Source organism: Nuphar pumila, chromosome 14 (genome assembly GCF_984573655.1).
Source record: "Nuphar pumila chromosome 14, dmNupPumi1.hap1.1, whole genome shotgun sequence".
Taxonomy (NCBI): domain Eukaryota; kingdom Viridiplantae; phylum Streptophyta; class Magnoliopsida; order Nymphaeales; family Nymphaeaceae; genus Nuphar; species Nuphar pumila.
In genome coordinates, this window is record NC_143262.1 from 35,484,527 (window position 1) to 35,506,667 (window position 22,141).

General features: G+C 39.0%; 1 protein-coding gene across 1 annotated transcript; it reads left to right on the plus strand.

The window, feature by feature from the left end:
* Nucleotides 1-17,597: 17,597 nt before the first annotated feature.
* LOC149816753 (ethylene-responsive transcription factor FZP-like) lies at nt 17,598-18,056 on the plus strand. Its single transcript, XM_089986957.1, has one exon. It carries the CDS (start codon nt 17,598-17,600, stop codon nt 18,054-18,056), a length of 459 nt encoding a protein of 152 aa, XP_089843083.1.
* Nucleotides 18,057-22,141: the final 4,085 nt, after the last annotated feature.

Consider the following 22,141-nt stretch of genomic DNA (forward strand, 5'->3'; position numbering starts at 1 on the left):
TGTATTCTCATGGCTTTGGGATTATAGCCTAAGCTCGTTCTAGTGAAGCTTATGACTTTTGGTTTCGCATTTGTGAATTTGTATTGTGCGCTTTGTGCACAAGTGCTCTTGTTGTGCGTGTGTGCTCACATTTATTTTCAAGAATATTGTTCTTGGTATCTTGTTGGAAATACTTTTACAGGCATGTGGTGCTGGAGAGTACTAAAGGATGCCCTTCAGTGTAGAAACTGATTAGAGTTAATTAGGTAATTAATTAATTCTAAAAGAGTCCTTAGTTGATTTGTTCTTTTGAGGAGTCCTGTTAGAGGAAAGACTCTAGAGTCTTTTACTCAGTCTTTATTTTTCAGTAAGCGCCTTTATGTTTTATGATAGGCTAATTGGATAAAGGCTCTATCCTGTCTCTCATCTATAACTAGAAGATTGAGGTTCTCCTTTATGCATTATGAAGTTGAATTGAAGTTTTCTCAAAAAACATATTTCATGTTCTGCACATGCGAATCATAGGAAACACAAAATCAACTTACAGACTTCTAGAGGTCTGCACTTTTAACACGTGAATCTCCTCTTTGGGATTTCAGAGCTTCAGTAGGTCCGCATTCCCTACTTACAAACTTCATGCAGTGAATTGCGTACTTTGGGAACGTTACTATGTTTGTCGCATGAATCTTGTAACATATTATCTGGTGTTGTATGCAAGGGGCAAAATGGTTCTAAATAAATCAGGAATCAGAGGTTTTAGGTACGCCCAGAATTTTTACATATTAGTTAACATTTGTGAAAACCACATATTTTTGGATGATAGTGTGGTCATTTTCGGTATATGTAATCCTTAGCTTGCTTTGAATCAAGTGATCTGGGATATCTATTTTCCAAAGCATTATTTTGGGTGCAAAGAGATAAATTTTTGCAATCTCTTGAAAGTTATTTTGGACTATAATCATTCAATGAAAACATCAAATGCTACATGTCCTGCCTATTTTGAGTGGTGCCATTAGGGCTGGTAAACCAGCCAAACAAGCCAAGCCCAGCTTGTTCAAGCTCGGCTCGTTTACCATTTAATTTCCAGATCTCGGTAGGTAGATAAGCTGAGCTTGAGTCAGCAAAAGAAAAATACATAATGTCAACAATGGGATTTGAACTTGAAATCTTTTGTTACATCCTTTTTGCACTAACTAGTTGTACAAAGTTGCTTTTTATGATAAACCTTACCCTTAAATTGTACATCTTATATTTAGCCGAACACTCTTTGTCCGTGCTTGACTCATGTTTTTGTTAATGAGCTGCTCATGGCTCACCTCGCCAGCTTCATGAACCCAAAACAAACGAGTTCATTGCAGGCCGAGCCAAGCCGAACGACAAGCTGCTCGGCTTGATTCCCAGCTCTAGGTGCCATTGGTATTTATCGAGGCATACCAGATACATATGATCAAAATTGGAAACTAAATCTAATGTAGACTCCTAGTCCATGGGAATCCTATAATGCTATTATCCATTGCATAAACCGGGTCAAAATTGTGCTGGATTTAGACTAAATTTGATCCCTTTGCAGCCTTAAAAGAAATGCAACAAAAGGACCTAGCCGATTCATATTAAAGTAGTAAGCATATTCTGTGTTGGCCAAGTCTGCAAATTATGAGACTGAGGGGACAGTTTGTTTACGCGTCATGAGAATCATTCTCTCATCCATCTTCTCACGCCTAAACAAATGTGAGAAAATGGATCTGTGAGAGGAAATGACTCGCTTTTGCAAATGAGAATTGTTTTTCCATTTGCTTCAAAGTCAGAAACACAAGGGTCCCCTTGCGATTCTGATTTATATGAAATCAAATAATTTGATTTGGATTCATGTGAAAGTTATTTGGAACTTCTTTTTTCTTTTCCCTTTCTTTCTGATTGCTCTCTTCTTCTCTTAGATATGATTTTGAGACTGTCAGACTCACCAAACTCATGAATCGACTTGTTGGGGTCTCATTGGCTCAAACCAACCCAACAATCATGTGGACTGGATCCAAAGTAGTAGACAAGAAAAGCCCCATCCAGTAGAGATATTGCTGGCCCATCTTAATATGTAAGGATGAATCTGAATGTCCAGAATGTTTAAATGATCAGCTGACCACATGGGTAGACTCCACTTTCTATAAACTTTTATATGTAGGATGCAGGTCCGTGGTGCAAATGGTTGGATTTGGTTGGACCTGTGATCCAAATCTGACACATTATTCTAGGATATGGATCTTAAAATAGGGCTCAAATCTATATTTGGGCCGTCTTTGGGCTTACATAGTCATATCTTTTTTGGATTAGGATTTGAATTCAGATTTGCCATTTTCTTTTGCATTTACATTCGATCGTATTGTGCTTTTTACATGTAAATGATCCAGATTCAATTATGCTATGTTTGATCTGGTTCAACGTGCTTGATTGCTAATGTTTAGATTTGTAATAGGATCTGAACCATTTTCATACCCTTAATGCTGGTGGTCGTGTCTGAATCAGATAATTGGCTCAAGTCAGAATCTGTCCAGATTTGATAAGATTGACTATGGCCTGGTCCAGCCTTTCGGATCCATAATTGACTTGTCATCTGGCCAGACCTTACATGTAAAAGTTGTAAACATGGCTTACCGGTTTCAGCCAGGTCCAACTTGATATTGCCTGATCAGATCAAGTTGCCATGGAGAACATTCATTAGGATCCAATTCCACAAAATTTCCTCTTGTGTTTGGAAAACAGAGAAAAAAAATTAGTGCCATTTATCCAAACCTGTTCCAATTCCACTTAATTCCCCTAATCCAAAGGTCACAGGTCAAATCCATTCCTTAAACATATGAGTAGGATACAAACGGGTTGGAGTTCTGAGTTGGGTCTGAACCAGATTCTAGTATTGTAGATCCAAATATGACCCAGATCATGTTTGGAATTTAGCAGATCCATGGTCCAATTCCACTTAATTCCCTGATCCAATGGTCACAGGGTAAATCCATACCTTTCACGTATGTGCAGGATACAAACGGGTTGGAGTTCTGACTTGGGTCTGAACCAGATTCCAGTATTGTATATCCAAACATGATCCAGATCATGATGGTGATTATCTTTCAACAATTGGATCTAGTATCAGGTTGAGCAATACCCAAACCATATATTAACCCATTTTTCTAATGTGGGATCCGAGTTAAATCAGGATCTTGATGATGACCCATTATTCAAAAATTGGATCTAGTATCGGGTCACACACTAACTGATCCATATCTCAACCCATTTTTATCCGCACATATGGAGTGACCTGGATCTAGTCCAAACCCCGAAGACCCTACAGTCCCAACCCGAGTCCAAGGTCACCGGACGGCCCCTAATTAAAGGGTGCTTTTGGGGGCAAGAATTGAAGGGTCAGATGCCTGACCCAGATCTGATCCATTTACAGCCTGTTCATAATTAGTTTTCTCACACCTTGGAGGAACATTCCAGTGTGCACTGTGGAGTGGGGGACACTATGTTCCATGCCCCCACCATCCCCCATTTGATGTAGAAGCATCGATAAGAGAAATGAACATAAGAATCATTCTATTAACAAGGGCAGTTATTTATTAATTATTCACAAGACGACAATATATGCTCCCCACTTGGAAAAGTAATTTTATTTGTTTAATTTCTCCTCTTCAATGTGAAAAACCAGGTGGGATGCTTGTTGCAGCTTTGTGTTAGGGATGACAGTGGACGGTGGCAAAACGGGCCCCCGCCCGCCTTGCTCCATTTGGACAGAGGACGGAGGATATGAAACGGGGGTGGAGGCAGCGATGGAGGTTAAAATCAAAACCCGTGCAGGGATGGACTTACCTTTCCTCCACCTCGCTCCGTCCCGATTCTCGTCTTGCCCCGCCCCGTCCTCGATCCTTCTTTAGGGATGGCAATGGACCGAGGGGAAACAGGACCCCGCCCCAAAGATGGAGGACATGAAACGGGGATGGAGGCAAGGATAGAGGTTAAAATCAAAACTCGTGCGGGGATGGAGGGCAGGATTTTGACACGGGCGAGGGTGGAGACCTTGTCCCTGCCCCCAACCCTGTCCACTGCCATACCTACTTGTGTGTGTGAAAATCTGAAATCATTTGCATGAATGTATGCGGGCATAGTGGTGAAAAGATTTAATGTTTGTGTTTTTGCATTCTAGAAGCTGATTGAGCGTGGCCCTTATACAGATGTAAGCATGAATGCTTTCATATGCATACATGCAAATGAGACGTATACAAGTGAACCATTATGAAGATGAGGTCGTGTTTGCATGCGTGCCTGTGCTTAGACAAGCTATACATGCCAATAATTCTAGAAGACTGATATACTGGAAATTCGTAACAGGCCTGCAACTGCATTTGTGCCTATACGCACGCATGCAAATTTCAGTGCATGTCTGTGTGTACAATACCATGTGGATGGTACCCAATGCTTGGTTTCATGCTGCATCTATGTCATACATGAGCATGCATGGTTATTGCACCTATCTGTCTTAAGGTGGTGCTCCTAGTGGTAGATGGATATGAAGTCCGGTGTGCACCATGCAGATGATGAACATACGTGCATGTGTGTGTGTTTGTGTGCCTGGTGCGTGCATACCTGCATACATGCATGTGTGTGTGTGTTCATGTGCATGTGGACATCATAATAAAATGAATGCCAGCAATGTATTGAATCATGATGCAGTGTTGGATACATTAGGTTAGAAAAGCATCAGATTCTAAACTAATTAGTAACATGATTTGCTAAAGCTTGTTTTTTTTCTTTTCTCTTCTTTTCTGTTTTTTATGATGGGGAAGCTGGGGGATAACTCCATTAAGATTTGAACGGAAGACGTAGCCATCAGTTTTGATAATGCGACCTAACCATCCAGCCATCTCATTCGACCCCATCCCTTTCATTTTTTCTTTATAGGAAGTACTTAAATATATAGATCGAACGAGATTTCTGGACTCTGTAGGGGTGTACACATGGCCCGAACTCTGGCTCTTTGAGTTTGATTCATTAACCATTGAACCAAGCTCAAGTTGGATGGAGTTCCGTCTCTCTCTCTCTCTCTCTATATATATATATATATATATATATATATATATATATATATATATATATATATATCTGTGTGTGTGTGTGTGTGTGTTCTTAATGAGCTTTATCAAACTCATAACAAACCTTGCTACGGGTTTGAGTTTGGTTTGTCAAGCAAAATTAGGTCACTTTCGAGTTGTAGCTCAGTTTTAGTAAGCAAATAAGACCGAACCGAGCAGACATCCACCTGAACAAGTGTAGGTCATGCCCTGCCCGGTTTGTTGCAGACACTTATCGTAAATGAGTGGTCTTAGGTTTGAACTGTATAACAGTTGTCCCCAACCATGGATATAAAAAAAAACAAAAAGTAAGCTGTAAAAAACTGTGAAGTGTGTGACCCAATTCAACCCAGTGAGCTCCAGGCTGGACCTGGGATTCAACTCCATTAGTCATGGATATACGTAAAAGTCCAGGCATAGATCCATTTTGTATTGCAGAGCATGTATTATCCTGAGGCTTGCCTTCTTCAAAATGTGACCCATGCCATTGCCAAGAATATGTGACCTTGAAGCAATATGGATCTAGGCCTGTAATTGTGAAGGCAATATATTATCCAGATCTGAAAGAAGACTTGAATCGAGAATATGAAAAATTAATTTCATTCTCTCTTGATTAAAAAAAAGTAAGAGATGGTACATATATAACGTTACAAAATTATCTTAAACATAGAAGGAAACGTGATAGTCAATTTTTTTATTACAGCCGATCCTCTCTCCTTGATTTGATCTCATTTCCTTGATTGTAATAACCCAAGATCAGCTTAATCTTCATTTCTTTGATGTTAGATATAGGCTGCTAATCTCATTTCCTTGATTATAGTGATCCTATACAATAGGGATGGTAGGATAAGGATACACATGGTAATGGTAAGTAACATTTCCTTCTTTTACTCTCCTTCAAGTTGGAGCGTGAGGGTTGAGTATGCTCAACTTGGTTTTGAGACGAGAGAAATTATCAGTGTCAAGCGCCTTTGTGAAAAGATCTGCATATTGTGAATGTGTGGGAATATATTGTGTTTGAATTAGTCCGCTTTGAATTTTCTCCCGCACGAGGTGGCAATCAATCTTGATATATTTAGTATACTCATGATATACTAGATTGGCGGCAATATGAAGTATTGTTTGGTTATCACAATGCAGTGTCATGAGTTGAGAATGATCAATTCCAAAGTATAACATCAAATATTTGATGCATGTGAGTTCATAATATGCTAGAGTCATGGATCGATATTCGGCTTTGGCCGATGGGCGAGACACCATAGATTATTTTTTGGTTTTTTAAGAAACAGGGTTGTTCCTATTCATGATGCAATAGCCGGATGTGGATCTACGAGTCATTGGGCAAGAGGCCAAATCTGAATCACAGTAACCAACGACTTGAATCTTACTGATAAATGACATCAGAATCCCTTGTCTTGGAGAACTCTTAATATATCGAAGGACCCGCATGGCCGCATCCATATGAGGCTATCGCAGCTTGCTAATGAACTGGCTTAGAATGTTGACCGCGAATACGATATCTGATCAGGTCATAGTCAGGTATAACAGTCGACCCACTAGGCGTCGATATGACCCTAGATCCTCCAACAAATCTTCATCTTCATTATTGAGTTTGATATGTGGTTCCATGAGAAATTGGCTTGGCTTTACTCCAAGATAACCCATATCCTATAGAATATCGAGAGCATATTTTGGTTGACATAAGAAAATATCATTGTTGGATCTTGCAACTTTAATGCCGAGAAAATATTTGAGTCATCCAAGGTCCTTTAATTAGAATTGATGATTGATGTGGGACTTAAGTTGCTTGATGTATGCAAAATCATCTCCTACAATGATAATGTCATCCACGTAAACTAGAACAAAAATGTGTGCCCCATTAGTAGCCTTTGAAAAAAATGAATAATCAACTTTAAATTATGAGAATCCTTCTTAAATAGATGCATTGACAATTTGGCAAACTAGTTTCTAGAGGATTGTTTGAGGTTGTATAATGACTTGTGCAACTTACAAACTTTACGCTCCCCTTGAACAAAAAAACCTAGTGATAAGTCCATATACACCTCTTCATCAAGGTCCCCATGAAGAAAGAAATTGTTGACATCTATTTGATATAAATGTCAATTCTTTATTGCTGCAATGACTATCAAGCAACGTACGACTACCAACTTGGCAACAGAAACAAATGTCTCATTATAATCTAGCCCTTTAATCTGAGTGTAGCCCTTTGCCACTAGGCGAGCTTTATGCCTCTCAATGGATCCATCAGAGTGATGTTTAATTTTATACACCCATTTGCAACTAACATGATGTTTGTCCATAGGTAGATCCATAATCCACCAAGTATGGTTTTCTTCTAACATTGAAAATTCATTGCATGAGAAAAGGTTTTGGGTTCTGAGTGTTGGAAAATGGCACTTAGAAAAAAATGATGTTTTGAAAAATGATCATAACATATGACTTGGGATAACTCATGATCTGTGTTGCGAACCTTCTCTATTGTGTCAGTTAATTGTAGTATGAGGGCAACCATATAACAACTATAGTCTTTGAGATGCGATGATAGTTGATGAATTCTTTCAGATTTTTGGATATGGACTTAAGTGGGTTTAGGATTTGGATCATGGTGACCAGGATTATTAATCTCATTTTTTTGAACACCAATGGGTTCTTGAATCTCATAAGATTGAGGCTCAAATATGGATATGGGTAAGACGCACCCTTCCTCTTTACCCGAAATGTTATGATCTTGAAATGAGAACACATTTTCATAAAACTTTACATCCCGACTAACAAAGAGTTTTTTTGTTTCAAGATCATACACATGATAACCAACTTGACCATATGGGTATCCTATGAAAACTCTTTTGCATGCTCGATTATCAAATTTATGAGAATAATGTATGTTGTGAGCATAGCACATACATCCAAAAACACGAAAATGATCATAAACAGGGTTCTTCCCATGAAGTAACTCATATGGTGTCTTGCCCATTAAAGATTTGGAAGGAATGTAATTAATGATATATGAAGTTGTAAGAATGCATTCTCCCCAAAACTTAATAGATAAAGAGGCTTGAAATCTCAAGGCTCTCGCAACATTGAGTAAATCTTTATGCTTGCGTTCAACCACTTAATTTTATTGAGGGGTCGCAACGCAGCTATATTGGTGTTCAATCCCCTTTTTCTTTAAAAAAGTTTGCATATCATTTAAAAAAACTCTAGTTTCATTGTCAGATCTGATACTTAAAATTTTGTTATTGAATTGATTTTCAACTAGTAAGAAAATTTTTTGATCTGGACTATGGTTTCTGATTTATGCTGCATGAGATGAACCCATGGTCTAGAAGTATTGTGCTCCAGATAATGAGGTGGTTTGATATTTGCCCCATATATCACAATGGATTAATTGAAAAGATTTTGATAAAGAAATTGACCTGCTAGGAAAAGGAAGACGAGTTTGCTTGGCCATATGACAAATATCACAATGAATGTAAGGAACACAAATACGTAATTTATTATAATTTATGAGAGTTTGTAATCTAGAATTTGAAAGGTGTCTAAGCCTCAAGTGCCAGATATTAGAATCAAATGATGAACTACTCAAAAAAAGGTTGTCACCAATCTTAAAAGCATAGACTCCACCATGTCGCTTACCTACCCCAATCTTCTTTTTCGAGAGATGATCCTAAAAACACAATGATCATCATAAAAGAAAATGTCATATTTTGGATCTTGAATTAATTTACTCACAGAAATAAGATTGAATCTGAATTTTGAAACAAAAATAACATTCAAAAGAAGAATGTTTGACACCAATCGGACACTACCCATGTGAGTCGCATGTGTAGAGGATCTGTTTGATAATCCAATAGAGAGGAAAACGGTGGGCATTGAAAGCATCAGGTTTGACAAAGAATTTGTAATGTGGTTTGTCGCACCTATGTCTATGATCTAATTTTCAGACAATATGAAACTGACAAAAGGTGTATCAAGATTACCTGTTAGATTGACCGCAGGTGTTGGTTTAGAATTACCTAATTTTTTGCCTTGACTATTTGGTCAAGTTGTTCTTGGGTAAATCGTTGGGAGGTTTGTACGGGACAAGACTTATTTTTTTTTTGGAAGATAAAGAATTAGCTTTAGCTTAACTCCATTGACGAACATTGGAGGGTGTACCAGATCGATTTGAAAACCCATGAAGAAAAAAATAGTTTGCCTTTACATGACTAAGTTTTTCCCAGTGATCGCATTTTGCACAAATATGATTTTTTTGATTTTTGCTTGGATCCATGTTGATCTGAGTTTTAAATCCATTTACGATTGTTGCCACTAGTTTTTGGTTAGTCATGGCCCTAAGATCACACTCCATTTCTTCCTGCACTAGCAGTGCAAAAGCTTTGGATATATTCGCCAATGGTGTCATCAAGAGTTGTTGGCTTCTTATGACACTAGCTTTTATTTAATCTCATAAGAAATTGCATCAGTCTTTTCAGGTTCTATTGCTCATTAATAGCCTTCACCGCTCTGCATGTGCACGACAGACTAGTCATGTATATGGACAGCTCATCCCATAGGCCCTTCATTTTTTTATAGTAAGCTACCACAGAGGTTTCTGCTTAAGATTTATGATCTCTTATTGGATCTGATATATGCGCAGGGCATTTGATTGAGAAAATCAATCACGGAGTTTGGCACATACTTCAACAACAGTTTTAGCATAGATGATGCTTGAGGATAAATCTAAATGCAACAAGTTGAGGACCCATGATAGAATCATGTTGTTGCAGCGTTCTCAGGCTGCAACGGATTTGGTGGGAGATGTTGGTTTTTTTATGGACCCATCTACGAATCCAAACTTATTTTTTTGCAGAGAGTGCCATAGTCATAGCACGACACTATTTGGTATAGTTGTCGCCAATTAATGGCTGTGATACTAGCGACATGACAGGGTTGTCTGAGTGATGGAGGTAAAACAGGCTCTTCATTTCTTCAGGATTTTGGCTTGATGCACTTTCATTTCCGCTATCCATCATATCAGGATGTCACTTGAGCACTTGGATACCATGAAAGAAGATTTGAATAGAGAATATGAGAAATTAATTTTAATTTTTCTTGATTAAAAAAAAGAAGCAGACGATACATATATAATGTTAAAAAATTATCTTAAACATAAAAGGAAACATGATAGTCGATTTTTTTATTATAGCCAATCCACTCTCCTTGATTTGATCCCATTTCCTTGATTATAGTAACAGAAGATCAGCTTATCTTCATTTCCTTAATCTTAGATATCGGATGTTGATCTCATTTCCTTGATTATAGTGATCTTATACAAAAGGGATGGTAGGATAAGGATACACACGATAATGGTAAGTAGCATTTCCTTCTTTTAAGATCCAATTAACCTAATTGGCAGAAAGTGATTTTTCATCATGTGTGGTACACAGAGAGGGTTTATGTGGTAATGCCATTAAGGCAAAAGGTGTTAGGACCCAAGCTCGGTAGAGGTCAGTCCTGCAGAATTCGGGTTATGCAGGGTGTGAGGTGTAGCTTGAGGGGAGGCATGCACCACGAGAGAGGAGCGAGCAGCATGAGGGGAGAGAAAGTCATCTCTCTTGGCTGGCTACTTGGGGAACATGATATGGAGGATAATGGGAGAAAGGGCATTCCCTCCAGGTTGGCGATAGAGGAAGAGATAGAAGATGTGAAGGAGAAGTATGTTCTCTTAGGAGTTAGAAACCAAGAACAAGAATGAAATTTAGAGAAAGCTCTCAATAAGCTTCTTTAAAAAATATATAGGTTATGTATACCTATTTATAGATTTACAAAAGAGCAAAAACATAAAATATAAGGGGCATCCCAACCTAGATGGGACTTTAGGTTCATCGACCTTCAATATCCTTGTCTGGCAGGACTCTCGCACAATCCTAGCCTAGATAAGACTCTAGGTTGGGTGGTTCTTCTAGATCGGATCTTGGGGTGGCATCTCTGGATCGGATTCTAAGGTGGTCCATAACAATCCACTCCTTTCAAACTCGCCTTGCCCTCAAGGTGAGAACTCTAAGTACTTAGCTGCTAGTCGGTCATTGTCTTCTCATGTTGCCTCCTCAACTCGTCTTTTGGTCTACTGAACTAACACCTTAGTGACCAAGCGATCATCTTTCCTCTGTATTCTTTTTCCAAGTACCCTATATGGTTGTGGCGAGGTACCTCTTAAATCGGGCAGGGTCAGATGCCCATCTAGTAGTTCCTCTTTATAAGGCTTAAGGCATAAAATATGAAATATATGGTGTATCTGGGCTCCTGCAGGAAGGTCTAAGCAATAAGCCATTAATCTAACATTCTCCAAAATAGGAAAATTCTCAGAGGGTGCCAACTTATGCTGATATACTTGTTGAAATTTGTCTTGTTGGTGGGGCAGTAATTTGAGGAGCACAAAGTCACCCACCTGAAATTGTCATGGGTGATGCGTCTGGTCCTATGCCTGCTTCATCCTCTCCTAGGTTGCAACCATGTTCTGTTGCATCAATCACAGGAGGTGATCTCTCTCCAACAAGGATGCTTCTATTGTGTCTGCCTGTGCAACTTCACTCACATATTCAGCTATGGCTGGAGAAGACCATCTATACATATCCTGGAAAAGGGTTGCATGTATGGTAGATTAGTGGGCTGTGTTATATGACCACTCGAGCCATGAGAGGAGTCACACCCACGCCCTGGGTTTGTCACCCATGAAGGCTTAGTGATAGTCCTCCAAGCATAGGTTCAACACCTCAGTCTGGTCATCCGTTTGGGGAAGATAGATGATACTAATGGCTAACTTTATCCCTTGCAACCGAAAGAACTTCACCTAGAAGGTGTTGATGAACACCAGGTCTCTGTCATTGATAATGATACAGGGTATCCCATGTATGTGAAAAACCTCTCGCACAAACTGCTCAATGATGGACTTGGTAGTATACATGTGAGCTACAACTATAAAGTGATCATACTTAGACAAACAGTCTGCTACCACCATGACAATGGGCTTTCCCTATACGGAGGAAAGCCTAACGATAAAGTCCATTAAATTTTCTCCCAAACTCGATCCAACACAAGTAGGGGCTGCAACAACCCTATGGGGGAGGTCACCTCGTACTTGACCCTCTGGTACACATCACATAGCTCCACTACCTATCGAACCTGCTTCTTCATCGCAAACTCCCTACTTAATCTCCAGTAAGTTTGTTGGACTCTGTAATGCCCTGAAATTTTAACCCTTTTAAAATTATGTGAAAAATAAAACTTTTCTTTTATATTTAAAAATGGCAGTGGAAACCTTTTAAAACAGGGTTTAAAACCTCGAGCGGGTTACGTTGCACACAAAAACAATTATATTGAATTAAGAATGCATATAACATGACACATATAAAGTACTTTTATCCCAAAGAACGAAGTATTACAAAACCAACAATTATATCATGTATCTGAATTTAGTGTCCGAAAAAAGAAAATGATTGGCTCGTTGACAACACCACAACATCCTGCATCTTCTTTACATCTATATCATATTCTTTACCTAAAATCATATGCCCATAAAAAGGGTCAAACTTGTGAAAGTCTAGTAGGTAATCATACTAATTCCAAGTTAAAGCATAATATTTAACATTTACAACATAATGTTCATAAATATAGAAGTCATAGTGAATTTAGATTATACACTTCAGATAATTAACATATATGCAGGAATCAACGAAAAAAAACATGATTCAAGAATATTAATATAATAAATAGCAAAGACAATTCAAATGTATGCATACATTAATTAGAAGAAAGAACATGCTTTAAGTTTAGTAATTCAATAAAATAATTTGTGTGAGCAGGAAGATCTTATGTTTTGATATTTAAGCCCCACTATGGGTATTCACAGAGGTAATTTTGAGTTGTAGCTGATACTGTATGGGAGTTTATTATGCTATGTGTTTTAATACTCTGCATGACTAACTGGCTCTATAATTCCATAGGGGACGGTCCAATGACCGGGAGAGAAATCCACCTTGGGCCAAAAATAAGGATGCACCCTAACCTTCTGCAGAAGTGTGAAAACTACCAACCTAAGATATACTTGTAGTAGATCATATCTTTTACCTTCAATGACTGGGGACGTAGTGTCATTGTCACTCGATGTGCATATTTCATTAACAATAATGTCAATCGGAGTTATACCACCTACCCTCTCCAAGGTAGGCATAAACCTGAATGGGAGACAAAAAGTTTTCTTTCTTAGCAAGTGGTTTATTATTATATCTACCTTTTGTGGACATTACAGGGCATTGATGGCTCGCATACCCCTTCTGGGTAGCCAATATTTTATGATATAATTATATGTTCTCTACCATTCAGTATTGCTCTGGGTTTTTTTACGCTTATGAGCAGATCGCCTATGAAGGCGAATCTCTTTGCTCGTATGAGCACTTTGCCTAAGAAGGTGGATCCATTTAAGTATGTGTGTATGCATGCATTATTTTATCTTTCAGAATTTCTCTAGCGTTATTAACCCATTTATGAGCACTTCACCTATGAAGGTGAATCCAAGTATCACATAAATCATACATACGAGCAAACACAATGAAATACAAGTCATATGCCACACACAATATGATATTCAATTTACATTAATGTGGATCCTCTGAATCTTGGCTCTGTCTTGAGCTGAACTTATGTTTGCACATCAGAATTCTTGGGCTTTACATATATATGTATCCATACAGCCCATAGGGTTTCACGAACCCTAGCTTGATGGTTTGATCTAATCATTTATGCAGGCATGGAATAATATGTGTAAAACTTATAAATGATTTCATATAATCACGAAACATTATATGGGAATTCATGAATTTATATAAGCTATTGCATTCATGCCTGAAGTAAGACATGCGAGTCATTATGCTTGATTCTTAGAAAAAGAACATGTTGTATTAATATTTTCACTCACATGGAATATCTCAAAATGGAGTCAAATAGGTATGAGTCGACTCTTATCAAATGTTAGTCGGCCCTTACTAAACAAAGTTACTTGCCAAAGTTAGGAGTTGACCCTTGAGATGCAGGAGTCGACCCTTAGGACTCAGGAGTCGATCCTAGCACGACATGAGTCTATCATGTCCATAAACCAAACTCAACCAGAATATGGGTCGACTCACTTAGCCAAGGGTCGACCCTTGAGCAGGAGTCAACTCACTTCTGCAGCAATCGACCCTTGCACTACACAAAAATAAGTGGGGGTTGACTCTTTTCTCCAAGGGTCAACCCTTCCTGCAAATAACACAAACTGAGGGTTGACTCATCTCTGCAAGAGTTGACCCTCCAGAATGCAAGGAAATGCTAAGGTTGACTCTTTTAGCAAGGGTCGACCCTGCAAGCCAAAATTAGTGGCGTGGTGGACTTTCTCTAGAGCATGAGTCGACCCACTAAAACATAAGAAACTATAGGGGTCGACTCTCTGCAAAGCATGAGTTGACCCTCCACAATGAGAAACTGTAGGGGTCAACTCTTTGCAGTGCTTGAGTCAACCTGCCAAGTCATATAAGAAAAGAGGTAGGGGTCGACTCACTGATACAGGGGTCGACCCTTGCTGCAAACAGGAGTCAACTCATTACTTGGCATGAGTTGACCCTCAAGCCAATCGAAGTCTAGTTATTTTTGCAAAATTGTAAGTTAAAACACCATTTATAAAATAACATATAGATTTATGAGCATTTGGTATAATATCCTACGTAAAATATTATATGTGAATACATATGAGCATGAATACTATGTAAACTATTGTATGCGAGAATGGATTCTACATAAACTATTTCATGAGAACACATATGAAGCACAATCATTGCATGTGTACATAGAATAGTATATATCACATATGCAAGATTATTTTATTCAAAGTTAATCATTTCTTCAAAAAATATTTGCTTGTAAATTATTCATTTTCTTGTAGACTATCTAATTTCCTCATAAAATATTTGTAAAAGATTCATTTTCTTATAAAATATTTGTATCAATGCATTAATCAAATAAAATAACTGATTGTAAAGTCAAACATTATAATTTTATGAGCATTTGATAGGAAGAGACCCTACCTTGAAGCATGTGTCAAATTTAAAGAGATGAAAAAATTCTAAAATATCTTCAAATAAAAATATAAAACTCCGACGATCCTCATGTGTGCGCAAGTTCATCGATGGGGGTGGCATAGTCAAACTGAATGGTGGCCAAACCAAGTAGAGCTCAGGTGAGGTCATGTGGTACTGATCTATTAGGTGGGTCATAAGATCAGATTTGGGAGGAACCACTATCCGCCCATAGTGCATCACCAAATTTCTTTGAATTTCAAATTTGACAGCCTCACTCTCTGAATATGTCGTAATTGTTGGCTGCTAGGATCTGGTCTAGGGGGCTTCAATCTATACAAAACTATGTGGGTAGAAATCTGGTGGATATCAACAGGAGCACTAAGTGTGCACACGGTCGGGTAGGCATGAGTTTCATGCACGCAAGGAAGAGATGACATGAAACAATGGTCGAGCTAGTACCTGGGTTGGTCAGACCTTCTCAAAAGTGTCTTGGTTGAACCAAAACTTGAATCTGAACTTGGTGCAGTCTGAAAAAAGTTTAGCCACACGTCTACAAAGTCGTTCAGACTATCGTCCGTCTCTTTGCTAAAAAAAATGATATGGTGGTCATGAGTCAAGGTGAATCCTTTGGATTGGTGTTAGATCAGTGTTGGGTCTGATCTAACATTACACAAAAATTTAATCGAACGCTATTGAATTAAATACAACCCAAAAATAAAATAATAGCATCAATTCAAACTTGATAAAAAATGGAGAAGGGCTTGAACCCTTGCTACATCGTCCAGTGCAAGAACAGCTGGTCGACGTGGCTCCTAGAAACACCACTCTAATACCACTATCAAGACCTGAGCTCAGTGAAAGTTAGTCCTACGGAATGCGGGTAGTGTGGGACGTGAGGCACAGCTCGAGGAGGCATGCACCACAAGGGAGGAGCGAGCAATGTGAAGGGAGAGAGAGAATTGTCGCTTCTATTCGGCTACTTAGGGACATGATGTGGAGAGGTCGACAGCAAGGGGAGGGAAAAAGGGCATTCCCTTCGAGTCGGTGACAGACGAAGAGGTAAAAGAGGTGAGGGAGAAATATGTTTCCTCGAGAGTCAGAAACGAAGAACAAGAATAAAGTTTAGAGAAAGTTCTCAATAAGCTTTATTGAAAAATATGTAGGCTGTATACACCTATTTATAAATTTACAAATAGGCAAAAATGTAAAATATAAGAAGGGTATCCCAACCTAAATGGGACTCTAGGTTGGTTGATTTTCACAGTCCCGTCTTGGCATGACTCTCGCACAATCCTAGACTAGATAGGACTCTAGGCTGGACAGTTCTTCTGGATCAGATCTTGGTGCAGCATGTCTAGATCACATCCTGGGGCGGTCCGTAACATAAGGGTGGCCAACAATGCAAGCACATAGCATTCATGTGCACAGGCACAAAGCTTGTGTGGGCCCTCACCATGACCCTCAAAAACGAGCACAATGATCCAATTTATCATGGGATGCACCAGATTTCAGTCATGTCTTGTCGAGGAAAACATGGAGGGGGAGGGAGGACAAGCACACACAACCAACGAGGAAGAGAGGGGGGATCCCCATTTCTTAATTCCAACATAGTGCTCATGCCTTTCACCTGCCCTCCACAAACCATTATTTTATTATTTTTCACTAGGCAACCAAATCGCAACACGTCTGTCATCCCCCTCAACTTGCCAATGTTTTATTTGAATATACCCATAATAGACCTAAATAGAATTTTCATTTCCCAAAAATAAAAGGAGAAATAGAATTTATGTCTGCTTGAAAAACTGTAACAAAGAATAAAGATTTTAAGTTACTTTTGACACACTATTAGTAGTGGGGCACGAGTGTATAAACCAAAAATGAGTGCTTTTTGAGTCTTAGTTCAGATGAAGTATCAGATGATTCAGTTAGGTTTTTTTCCAAAACCATGTACTTTTTATCATTTTATAACATGCAAATGCATGATTCACTAGTTTTAAAGGGTTTGATCACTTGGCGCATTCAAACTAAACAGTGGATTTTGTTCATTTTTGTGCTTATTAGATTTATGGTATTAATTACTTAAAAATAATGTTGCCGCGTCATTCTTAAAAGAGCTTATTTGAAGCTATTTAGCTAAAATGGATCATTTCTTCAACAAACTACCTCAAAGGGAAAATTTTGAACTTCATTGTAAAAAGCAATCTTTCTTTTTCAGTTATGATAAATGTTTTCTTATTTAAACGACCTTCCACTAATTTTGTCCCATGGAGAATGAAGATGGTGGCTGCACACTCAGGCAACTTGTATGAGTTTGATATATGGATATATAAAGCCAACCTCTCCATAACTTCTGATACAAGGTGACTCTCAAGCAGCATATCACTTGGAGAAAATGAGTGACCCCTCTAAATTTCACCAAAGAACACACCGGCGCCGGCCACGAGAATCTGGTGGCTATATAGGCGTGCGGCGACGGCCATGGGGACGTTATGCCGCAGAGATTCGGAATCCAAACACCAAAGAGAGGCACTGGCTAGGCACGTTTGACACGGCTGAAGAAGCTGCACTTGCCTATGATCTCACTTCCATTTCATTCAGTGGCCTTGGGAAAGCTCGAACCAATTTTGTCTATCCTATTATCGCTCCTCCACCTTCACCACAACCTCCAGCAGCAGGAGACACCAGTGGCCAGCCTGATCCTGTGGAGGAAGACTGGCTTGTTGTTGGTGATGATGATGATGATGATTCATGGACTATAGCTACCATTTTGCAAAGTTTTCATCCTAGTCATGCTAAGTCTCCTCCTACCCTACTTGATCATTTAGGCTCGTGTTCCATATCTAATGACTGAATGAACTAATGAAAAAGGATATGGTTTGGCTTTGCTTGTATCCTGTTTGTGTGACTTACTAATATCTTGCATGTTTTGTCCTTTTTTACTTTTTTATCATGAGTTCTAGGGTGACATGCTTAAGCGTGCGACCGCTACTTAAGTATCAATGAGATCCATGCACTTCTTGCAGTGTAGTAAGAAGATTGTGGAAACGAATTAAAAATCGCATTTCTTATTAAAGAGATTTAGAGCATGTTTGGCATCATAAGATATTTGAACTAGTTCTTAATTAAATCCCCAAGCTTTTCTTATCACTCAATTTTTTGTCATGTTCGTGAAACAACAAATATTTGTGCTCAGATCAGAAGCAACTATCAAAGTCTTGTATTTGTGCTTTGAATCATCTTAGTGCCTCCAAAAAAACAAAAACCTTGGCCCTCGGTTTTGGATAAAAGAGAAGTTTCTGGGTCCTTTCACATGTAATAAGAGAGCTCTTGGTAATCTATACCACTTGAACAATGATCAAGTCAATGAATCACACAAGTTTCTATCAAGAAAACAAAGGAGTTTCTTGACTAAATTAGTCACGTTTTAGTTACTGGATCTTTAAATTTGGACAAATCATGATGGAGCCACCATTAATGTTTTATACTCGTTTCTTATGTAGCCAGAGATTTTTAGAATGATTCACGCAAAATTTAGCATTCTTGGTTGATGGTATTCCCGTTGTATTTTTTTATTTTTTTGAAAGAAAAATAATTCATTCAAGAGCATATGATAGGCGAGAGTAATACTATAAAAGAGTTTCAGGTGACGACGAGTCACCCTATATATATCAGAGACAAAATACTACCATGAATCAAGCCCTCGTACAAGAAAGGAATGCTGTAACGACAATAAGACATCAACCAATTTCATTGCCTTTTATCTGTTCCTCAGTATAGTCTAAGTTGCACCTGAATTTGACAAAATTAGGAGGATAAAAAAAAACTACCTGCAAACCATTACATTAGTACCACATGTTATGTGGTTAGCTACCATAGCAATGTTTTAAACATGCCAAACAATGTACAAATTAATGGTCAGCAGGAATATTGCTCCTGTGTGAAGTTCACCTTCTTGTCCACAATGAGTGATACATGCGGTATAACAGTTTAGGACCAATAGCTATCTAGAGATGTTAATTTTCACAGGAATATGGTTAGAAAGATCATGTAGAAAATTAAGCTCTAACGGAGGTTATCATTCATTCTAATGGCGCATTAGATTTTTCAAACTTGTGTTATTTTTTTATGATGAGGAACCTTCCTATATGGATAAGGGGCACTTAAATGGGGCCTGCCTCCCTACGAAGTAAACCCATGGGTAGTCCACCGACCCTTCATGGCTCACGGGCATTGACCAGAGAAAGCCCGGTGGGATATCCTGAAAGCAATGGGGTTTGATCTGGCATCCTTCATAAGGCACCCCCTGCTGGCCAGGCAGCATCCTACTTTAGCTTATAGAGCTCTGTTAGAGACCTTCTTGTCCTTCTCACCATTTGAATTTTGAATAGGCTATTTTGTGAGACAAAGGGTCATGTCCTATCCCTTGACATATGATAGAAAGGATCCTATGTTGATTCTGGCAATCCAACTGATGCATCTGGACAGCTAGGATCAGTCCGCATTGAGGTGAGAATGTGAACCAATCATATATATATATATATGTCAACTGATGGGATCAGTGCTCATTTTGTGAAGCCTTTTGAACGTGCATGTTCAAATGGATGAGGCTCAAGCTCATTAGGTGATGCGCTGCTTGTAGTTGAGTAATTAATGACCATCCAAAGCACTTGTATTAAGTGTCGCTCTTTGAATGAGTAGATGCTTAGTTGCTTAAATTATCACCCCCTTTAAGTTTGGTACTTGAGAAACGGGATTATCATGGAAACAATGGTCTTCTTCTTGTTTCTATTTATTTAGTTTGAAAAAATGATCATCTTGTTTCTAATGTATAAGCTCTCCTTTACTCTAAGGTGACACATTGAACATCTTGAAGTATGAACATTGAGGCCTTCAAACGCTAGGAGTTAAATGTTCATTTTTTTCTGTAATTTTCTTTTATAAGCATTCACGTGAACACCAATGTTTTACCAAGAAAATAACTAAATAAAAGAAACTCAACCAAAGGAAATTTTGTTTAGGCTTCCAACAAGTGAGAGGATGGAAGCCTAGAAGATGTTTCGTTGTTTGCGACAGATTGCAGGATAGGCGTCCGTACATGTACAGTTTTCTTCCTGTAAGGATACTGTACTGTTTCAGTAATTACAATGACCTATCTGTGTGGAGTCCGGATCAGGTACAATCACATGGCACAAATTTTGTGCATTAAGCACCAGGCCTTGGGCACCACAACTGACAGGCCTGTCCCCAAGATGGAGGGTGATCAGGTGCTTAATAAACAAATATTTGTGCAATCATATTGCACCTGATCTTTTCAGGTTTGTGTCCGACATTAAGTAATGTTCTGAATGGGATGGGCTTGGTTTATCACTGCACTCAGATATGGATCCAAACTGCAGATACTTTTTGCAGATTCAGATATGGATGATCTGGTTTGATATGGCTTAGTTGCAACATCGTCATGCATGCTCTATATATATAGCCTGAATGTGATATTGATGCAGTAGGTTGAGAGAATTAATCCAGGTCCAATCTTTTCTTTTTTGCTTTTTGAATTCTGCATTATCGAAAAGCAATTTTCTTTTTTTTTTTCTGATAGTTTAAAAAAAATGCACCAAGGGGGTTTGGCAAAATGGGGTGGGGCCTTAGCTGCTAGACGGGCAGTCAAGGTTCCATTCACATGGGCGTCGCCCCTCTGCGCAAGTCAACACGCAGCAGGGGTCCTAGCCACAGAATTTTACGCTGCCTGCACAATGACCATATGTATGGCAGGCTGAGCCAGCGCGATCAGGTCTTTGTGCCAAGTATGGTTTCTTGTGGTTATAAATCTAAAAAAAAAAGTAAAATATAAAAAAAAAAACATAGTTTTCACCTTTTTATGGATGTCCTATCCCCAGCATCAGAATGATTAACTGTTGGATTGGGCCGGGAAGGGTATCTGCACATAAGTACGTGGAGATCATCTACTAACAACCAGACACCACTAGATTGCATGTTTCTTTCATGTTCAAAGAAATTCGTGTCATTTGATTGCTAACCGTGCAAGCGTGTGCGTAGGAAGGATTTTCTTTTTTTATTATGAGTATGTTGCTTGGTTAGCGTGTTCAAAATGTTAAATTGTTGATATAACTTTGCATTTTTTTTCATGAGGAATGGGAAAACCAACCCCACCCTGAATCAGAGACCTAATCGTGCTGGCTATGACTGCTGTAGCTTTTTCATGGTACACCCCTTGCTCCCAGGAAATCGTTTTGCTTCGCAAGGGATATAATGTCCTTGTCCCCTATTATATGCAAAGGGCTAATGCCTATGAGAATGGAACCCTGATCACCCGTCTAATGGCCAAGGCCCCTCCCACTACATCAAACCCCTTGGGATTGGATCTTTGCAATTTGGACGGCAAAATTTATGTGAAATCTGAATTTCAGGAATGTTTGAACAAAGGCACATCATATGGCACTTTCTTTAAAGGCACACAGTAGGGTATAATGTAACTTCTCTTTTAGGATGCATCCAAGCTGATACGTCGGCGATATTTTGCACTAAGAAAGCATGCAGCACACTTGAGTAGCTTCCGTAACTGTAAGTGAAAAAGTTGCATAAAGATAAAAAGACTGCAAAATGACGGAGAAGAAGAAAAATGAAAAAGGCTGACTTGCTACATCTCTAGAGTCAACCAGGGAACATGTTTTTTTTTTTTTTTATATCCCGAAGAAACCGAACCCGGCATGAAGACCTGGTCATGCTGGCTCAGCCTGCCATACCTACTGTCGTCATGCCGGCAGCATAAAACTCAGAGGCTAAGATCCCTGCCCCCGGGGCCTATACTAGGTGTTTGCTTGCGCAGAGGGGCGACGCCTATGGAAATCAAACCTTGACTGCCCGTCTAGCAGCCAACCCCCCACCCCACTAAGCCAAACCCCCCTTGGGGCAGGGAAC